Raw genomic sequence first — 8039 nt, 5'->3', positions numbered from 1 at the left:
TAGTTTAATTTTGATTTATAATTATACTCGTTTAAATAATGGTACAGTTTAAAAATAATTTACCACAGAATTCGGTTTCGTGATTTCAATTTCAATGAGTTATGAGATATTTTTCAGATATCCATGGCCAAGACGTAGGCTAGAACACAGTCTTGCGAATACAGTAGATTCATCAAACTCGCCGTGCCTCTTTCTTACAGTGATGTCTTCTCAGAATTCCCCGAAATCCTATGTCAAAGAACCATGACCTAAAAACTACCCACAACGTCGTTCGGGGACATTGCGGCTTGCACTTTTGCCCTTTCTCCGATAATCTTTCTGCAAACAGCTGTATATCGATTTCTGACGCCTGTCAATCAGTTGTAGTCAAATTGCACTCAATGTGTTATCCTCTCGGTTTAAAGTCAGTGAAGCATCAGCAGTAATAAAATGCACTTTACAGATTGTACATGAGTTTTCAACTTCCTAGGCCCGGTTGTTAGAAGGATGGATAACGCTATCCACTGGATGAGTCTCTATCTGGTAAATAGCGAAATACGTTAGCTTTACACTTATCTGCTGAATAATAATCCATCCTTTGGATAGTGTTGCCCACCCTTTGAGCACCAAAACTGGGTCCTGAATGATAATACGCGGTCAAAGGGGAAGTGCTTTGATTTTAGAGTCTATTGAGTTTTACCGGCTGTCGGGGTTGTTTGGATGCCAACTGTAAAATAGTTTTCTGGAAATTTTTAGAATGCCTAATCATGCTAACATACATACACGAACTTTTTATATTCATATTATGGATGTTTCTGGAAAATTCTACTAGCTTGTGTAGTCATGATGTAATGCTACCAAAATAACTGCGTTGTAAGCTTCCGGAATGTTCAAGAATACTTTGTAAAAGTATTCAAGGACTCAGTCGTGTAGTGGTACTTGTTGTTGTTATCAGAAGGGCCTGATTGTCTGGAAAGCTTTACCGGAAGATAGCTAAAGTGAAATATTTTTCATTTTGAGGATATTTGGAGACAACTTTGAGTTTGTGTCAGTGGTGAGCTAAGTTATAGACTGTAGTGGGCTCAAGTAAGTGATGGAATGTAGTGGGCTTATGAAAGTGTATTAAGGATGACTGTTGTACTGGATTTAGGAGTCACTTCTTAATAAGAATAGTACACGTAATTTAATTGAAGTATTTGAGTTTGAAGGAGTATAGTGTTCTTTCTTTTGATTAAATTACAACGTAACAAGGTTTTCAAGAGAGAAAAGAAAATTCGTTTCTAACCCTAGCAATTGATCAATTGATCCAAGCCTTCACAATACTGCTTCTGCCAAAGATACATAAGATAAAAAGAAAATTAAACAATTGAAAATAAGATCAAATCAAAGTTAACTTCTAATCATTTTAATTTCTAGACCTATTTTGGATGAAAAGGTAATACATTGTCAAGGTGACCCGTGTGCTCCCTAGCGATCTTTTCGAAGCAAACAGCTTCACCTGGGAGTTTCCCTTTTAAGTTAACTCTTCTTACACTCGCGCTCCAGTGCTGTAGTTTCCAAAAGTAGACACCCCAATTTCTTATCATGGATCATGCGGCTAAAGGAGAGAAAATTCCTCTGTTAAACCTTTTTTTCCTCTCTTCTCCGACACTTGGTAGCCCATTTTGTATATTGAATATATTAAAACATTATTTTAGGATGTACAGCAATATAGAAAAAAGGTCATTTTATGTTGTGATTGCAAGGTAAACCAATGTAAAGTTCACATAACTTTTATCGCTTTTGCGTTGCCTTCTGAAGCTGATACAGGTTCTTGTAGACCAATCTCGCATTCCTGCACGTATCGCATTCTTGGCTTTGCTCTGTCGAGCTTGAGATATAAAGAAATGTCGCAAAGGGTTAAGACATTTATTTTCTCTACCTTGGGAGCGTAAGGTTTCCTTAATCGGTCAGAGCTTTATGAGTTCAAGGAAATATCATGCAATGAGCTAATATAGCACAAAAAAAGATGACTTTTTTAAAACTCGTTTATTCCTGCAACGATTACTGTACATTGTTTTCGGGCGCCATTCCCGTGAAAAGGATATTCGGAGCGTAAGAAGCCAATCAGAGCGCGCCTCTATAATCAGTACCATCATTTGGCATTCGACAAATAACAAAAAAATGTATTTTACATAGAAAAAATGAAACAATCCCGCCCCACTTTAAGGAACTTCACTTGATCCTCAACAAAGCCCTGCTTACCTTCGGGGTTGTCTGCCAACGCTACTCCGCACAGAATAAGAACGTATAACCGGGTCATAATGCCTTCCTTAAAAAGTCCGGTGAAGGAGTCTAAACAGGTTCAAATTTACTGATCCCTTCACGCCCGCTGATAAGCCGATACTCCATTTGTTTAACGCATTTTCAGTACCGTTTATTAGAGTTTGGTTTAGCATGGGATCATTGAAGAAGTTGAGCAAACGCAAATGCTACAGATGGAAAAAAAAAAAAAAAAAAAAAAAAAAGGGGAAAGGCGTCAAGTTAGTTGGCAGGATCACCTGCTCAGCTGATACTCCATTTTTTTAACGCATTTTGAGTGCGGTTATTAGAGTTTGATTTAGAATTTTAACCAAACAAAAAATAAAGAGGCGCAATGTCAGTGGTTTTCGCTCCAGAAACTCTTCTTATACTGGTACAGAATTTCTCAAAAAACTTAAGTCATAGGAAATGATGTTTGCCACTTTTAGTGCCCATCAGCGAAAGAACTGACATGAAACTACCTTAGCAGTTAAAAATATTCTTTTGGACAGAGTTCTCCCAAATTCCAACCCACTGCACTTTCAGCAATAAATTTCGTATGAAACAAAGTTTGTAGAGAAGGCCATTCAGTTGAGTATTTTGATTTATTAATGTTTATCAATCTTGACAAGAGCAGGGGCGTATGATATCAATCAATAGGTGCGTGCGCATCTCCAGCCTTAAAAGAGCTTGGAGTCTTTAAAGGGGGCCTTTCTTCTTTTCATAATTGTTTATTGAAGTCAAGTAAGTCTATGCAGGGGCGTATGTTATCAACTGCGTTACCACGCCAATAAAAAGAATTTTTTTTCCATTGAATAAAAAGTGCTCTTAACAGGTGAATCGACACAAATTCATATAAATTCTAGCTACTTTGGCGAAACTTCATTGGCTCGGCTAATGCCAGAGATGGGAATAATGAAGTTACTCTTCGTTCTCGTTTTTTTTGGAGTCGTTCTCTGCAAAGAGTCCAAAGGTAATTTTAAAATTATTAGTAACACATTTTAGATTAAATTTCTAGATAGAAAATTTCGCGGAATATTTACGATTTTTTCCTAACTTATGAAATTATACGTGTCAAGGTGATTTGCGTTCGTGAATTGTTCACTTCTTATTCCTAAATGTACTCACAGAAAGAGACTCGAGAAATTGAATGTGAAAAAGGTGCTTTATTCAGTTCTTTGCACCCAAAATAAGCCTTGAAAGCTCCTAAGCGACACTCTGTTAAAAACCGTTTTTGAAACAATTCGCTCAAACCAACAGGATTTGAGACAAGGGAATACGTTTTATCATTGTTTATTTGCAATTAGGTACTCAAGAACTCGTTAATTATAGGAAAGCTAGACTAAAGGTAACATTGAAATTTCGTTTTCAGCGAAGCTTCTTGAAGATCGGAAACTCTTCGAAGGAGACATTATCCTTAAAAGAAACCAACGTAACTCTGCTTTGGGCAGAGCTGCATCTAGAACCAGAAGATGGCCGCGTGCTACGATGGTATATGCCATTGATCGTTCTCTGTGTAAGTGCTTATATGTAACATTTATGATTAGTTGTGCCTTTTGACAGAGTGCATGATAGCAAAGTGAAATGTCTACAGCTGAGTTATCGAAATTAGTGACAAAGGTCCTATTCTTATCTTTGCTCTCAGTTTTGTGCGTGGTGTGAATTGGTAAACTTTTAGGTTAAGATTAAGTACAAACATTTATCTGTGATCACTCGTGAGTGTTTTTTTTTTCTTTTTTACTTCTTTTGAACTTTTTCGGGCTCTTAGTTATCCATGAAAACTAATCTTTTTACTTTAATCGGATTTAAAGCTGTCCATGCTCGTGCAAGGAGGGCCATACGGGCTGGAATGCGTCAATGGAGTAGAAGAACCTGCGTCCGTTTCAGGCTACGAAGGGGGAACGAAAGGGCTTTCGCTTACTTTATACGTGGTTCAGGGTAAGAACAATTATTTTAGTCTTTGCTAGGTGTAAGTGTTCAGAAATGCTTTGCTTTTGATATCAAAATTAATCCGCCTCTCTTATATTGTGGCTGTGGCTCACATTAACGGAGATAGATAGTGTGCACTTAAACCAACTCATTGATGACCAAAACGCACCTTATTAGTTTCCTCCTTACTGCCACCTCTTACTCGTCCAAATGCTCTTTACAAAGGTCGAGGGAGACTAGCAATATAACTAAAAAAAAGTCGGAGAATGGGAAAAGTCTTCCCTAGTGCACGCTTTTTGCGCCGGTACATTGGGGCGGACCTTTTAGGAACTTGAAGCTCTAAACGGGGGCCTCTTTAAAGTGTTTATTATATATATACATTCATCGGATAAGTTTTGCTGCTCTAAGAAAACGAATTGATCACAGTCAAGGTCTTTTGAGTAGTTAGGTCTGGATAGCAGCAGATATGTCACGAGTTTAAAAAAAATAAACGACACTTTTTAAAAACATATTTCGACAGTTCTTCTGTCATCTTCAGTTATGATTTATGCAAAGTACAAAGTTGACTTAGTTAGTTGACTTAGTAAAATGTTGATTGGACAAAACAAACAATAGTAACAAAACAATGTATGCATTTAAAAAAAAAGTTTTAAATGAACATGATAAAATTGACGATTAAGTGTAGGTTGCTCACATTAAATGTGGGTAGCTTCATTGATTTTAAGTTGGAAAGTTGTGGAAGCGTGATGATTTCGACACTATAGGGGAAAGGAACCTTAAATCTAGCCAGTGTACTGCAAGAATTCACATGCACAGGAAGTAAATTTCAAGTTGGTATGGATCTGCATAAGAGTGAGAGTCTTGTTTCTGTTAATGCTGCTGTTGTTATTCGTTTTGAGATGTTCATCATTTGTGGGAAGAACTGGCGGGCGTCAAAACATCAACCTAGCTTCTGGTTGCTGGACCACGGGAATAGTGGCTCATGAAATTGGTGGGTACTATGTGGCTCTAGGAGGAAACAATCATGTTCCAAGGACTCATTTGCGAAATAAACCTGCACCAAAATATCTTTTAAGGACTTAAGCATAGCTACGAGTAATTTTTGGCAAAAATGAATCTTACACAGCAGTGGTCACCGTTTTGTTTTGAAGCAACCATTACTTGATTTATTCAAATTGCTTCATTGCTTTTATTACTGTGACTATGAACCACTGTGCTCCGGTTGTCTGTTGAAATTTGTGATTTCCCTTTTTTTAATAGAGAGAATTAGCAAACAATATTTATTATCTATCGCAAAGAAAAATACCAACAAGAACGACAAAAAGGAAGGGATGGGAAGAAGCAAAAACTCGTTATATTCGTTAGCTCGCTCAGTCATTAAGATTCTTCATTGACATGATTCATGGGAGAAGATGTCTACAACAGAACTTTTTTAAAGCTTTTGTGGGGATTGTTCTTGTATTTAAGAGGAAGGAAAACACAAGATTAATATTACTCCCTGAGCTAATGGTGTACTCATAGCTAAACACAAGTGGTAGCCTGTGCACAATAAGTAATTTCTATATGTAAAACTCTAACTAACCCTTCCACCCTCAGGGCACGCTTTGGGTTTTTGGCACGAACAATCTCGCCCTGACAGGGATAGATACGTCCGAATACTGTGGCAGAACATCCAACCTAGTAAGTGGGCATACCCCTGAATTAAAAGTTGGGGAAATTAGCCTAAAGTACTCTGCGGTCGATAGAACGCAGATTTACATAGGGCTAGGGTTTTTTAGGGTTTCTGTTAAGAATTACGGCGATTCGATCTACATAAATTTTCAGCAGTATAACAAAAGTTCTTTACACGACCTTTAGTTTGAAACATTAGTCTGAGTGAACCTTTACCTCCGAAGGGGGACAATCTTTAAGATAGGCTGAATAAAACACTGTCACGTTGAAGTCTCTGTTTGGTATTTCGGAATAAAGATAAAGTAATATTCGTAACCTTGTCAGGAAGTAACCATAACACTGAATCATTTACAACTGTATGGATCAGTTTAAAAAAATTAAAATAAAAGTTCAAAACAAAGTATAGGCGTATACGTTACTGTCAAATAGCAAGCAAAAGGCCTTTAAAGTATTTCGAAGCTTGTTTCGGAGAAAAGATACTTAAAGTAGTTTTAAACACACTTGCTTTTTTCTCTACAACCAATGATAAAACTTATAGGAATGAAGCATAACTTCAATAAGAGAAGTAAATCTGAAGTCGACTCTCTCTGGGTTCGTTACGACTACAGAAGCGTGATGCATTACGGTCCTAAGGCTTTCTCCAAGAACAGACGGCCAACGATTGTACCCAGACGAAGAGGGGTACGTTACCATAGTTACATTCTTACATTCAGCGTGTGAAAATTTAGATGTCCATTGAAGAATGGAAAGCTTTCTGATAAAAATAATAAAGCTCAGAGGGAATGAGATTCATTGCAAAGCTAGTTTACGTAAATTGTGCAGAAACCGAAAGTACTTTTGAATAACTCATCTTGGCTTTTTGTGGTCACATATTAGGTGAGAATTGGCCCACTAAATCGTATCACCCGTTTGGACAGACTTCAGATGTTCCGCATGTACTGCAGAAGGGGCTGAAGGTGAGAGAGCAAATATATCCTTCACGCAAAATTTCAAAAGCAGAGAGTAGAAAATAAAAGGCAGGAGCTGAAATTAGTCTAGAAATCGCAGATCAATTCGTTTATATTATTTTAGCGATGTAGGAACTGACCCTTCATGATAGATTTTGATATTTGATTTTACTTTTTGCAGGGTCTCGGAACTTTAGATCAACCAGTGGATTGCTGTAGTAAGCAGGATAGAATGGAATAAAAGAGTTAGAAACGAAAATTTGTGACTGATGTTTTTCTTTTTTGAAAACCTTGTTACGTTGTATTTTAACCAAAAGAAAGAACACTATACTCCTACAAACCTAAATACTTCAATTGAACTACGTGTTCTATTCTCATCAAGAAGTGACTCCTAATGGCAGAACAACAATCCTCCTTAATACACTTACCTAAGCCCACTACAGTCCATCACTTACTTGAGCCCTTTACAGTCCAAACCTTAGCTCACCACTAACGCAAACTCATAGTTGCTTCCAAATCTCCTCGAAATGAATAATATTCCAATGTAGCTCTCACTCGGTAAAGCTTTCCAGACAATCAGACCCTTCTGACAACAACAACAAGTACCACTACACGACTGAGTCCTTGTATACATTTACAGAGTATTCAAGAATATTCCGAAAGTTTACAACGCAGATATTTTGGTAGCATTACATCATGACTATACATGCTAGTAAAATATTCTGAAAACATCCATAGTGTGAATATAGAACGTTCGTGTATGTATGTCAGCATGATTAGGCATTCTAGAAATTTCTAGAAAGTTATTTTTACATTTGGCATCCAAACAACCCCGACAGCTGGTAAAACTCAATAAACTATAAAATCAAAGCACTTCCTCTTTGAACACGTTACCACTCAGGGCCCAGTTGTGGTGCTTAGAGGGTGGGTAACACTATCCAAAGGATGGATCACTATCCAGCAAATAAGTGTATAGAAATAGAGAATAATAGTTCATTAATGAATGAAAATAAATAAGACTTCATTAATGAATGAAAATAAATGAATCGACAATCCCCAAAAAACAATCGTAGAATTCGTTGATGCTAACCCTTAAGATAGAAAAGTTCGTTGAATCATGATTACAAAAACAATGGTCGTAATTTTTTTCTTACCGAGAGCCGGAGGAAGTCTTTTAGATAAACGGCCAAAATCGGCCAGTGACAAATCTTCCAGTTGTCGATTTTAATTCTA

At 37.1% G+C, this 8039-nt stretch overlaps 1 protein-coding gene and 1 long non-coding RNA gene across 2 annotated transcripts; one reads left to right on the top strand and one right to left on the bottom strand.

Moving 5' to 3' along the window:
- Window positions 1–1429: 1429 nt before the first annotated feature.
- On the bottom strand, window positions 1430–2837 carry LOC149035061 (uncharacterized). The gene is made up of 2 exons (XR_016182489.1): window positions 2224–2837; window positions 1430–1849 (listed from the first exon to the last, which is right to left on the bottom strand). It is a non-coding gene; the product is annotated as an uncharacterized LOC149035061 (long non-coding RNA).
- A 238-nt stretch (window positions 2838–3075) lies between these two features.
- LOC149035060 (zinc metalloproteinase nas-15-like) lies at window positions 3076–7065 on the top strand. The gene is made up of 8 exons (XM_089192136.1): window positions 3076–3232; window positions 3632–3775; window positions 4071–4197; window positions 5088–5179; window positions 5785–5868; window positions 6398–6540; window positions 6736–6815; window positions 6988–7065. The coding sequence occupies exons 1-7, from the start codon at window positions 3157–3159 to the stop codon at window positions 6811–6813; spliced, it is 744 nt and encodes a 247-aa protein (XP_089048262.1). The 5' UTR covers window positions 3076–3156; the 3' UTR covers window positions 6814–6815; window positions 6988–7065.
- The last annotated feature ends 974 nt before the right edge of the window (window positions 7066–8039 follow it).

Source organism: Pocillopora damicornis, chromosome 13 (genome assembly GCF_964200805.1).
Source record: "Pocillopora damicornis chromosome 13, jaPocDami1.2, whole genome shotgun sequence".
Classification (NCBI taxonomy): Eukaryota; Metazoa; Cnidaria; class Anthozoa; order Scleractinia; family Pocilloporidae; genus Pocillopora; species Pocillopora damicornis.
Note: the sequence above shows the minus strand (reverse complement) of the source record. Positions and strands in the feature narration are given on the sequence as shown.

What these genes read in the sequence shown, in the direction of transcription:
- LOC149035060 (XM_089192136.1), top strand. Translation starts at nt 3,157, where the DNA reads ATGCCAGAGATGGGAATAATGAAGTTACTCTTCGTTCTCGTTTTTTTT. An exon ending in TGCCATTGATCGTTCTCTGT is followed by an intron (nt 3,776 to 4,070) that starts GTAAGTGCTTAT and finishes TCGGATTTAAAG; the next exon opens with CTGTCCATGCTCGTGCAAGG. An exon ending in TACTTTATACGTGGTTCAGG is followed by an intron (nt 4,198 to 5,087) that starts GTAAGAACAATT and finishes ATTCGTTTTGAG; the next exon opens with ATGTTCATCATTTGTGGGAA.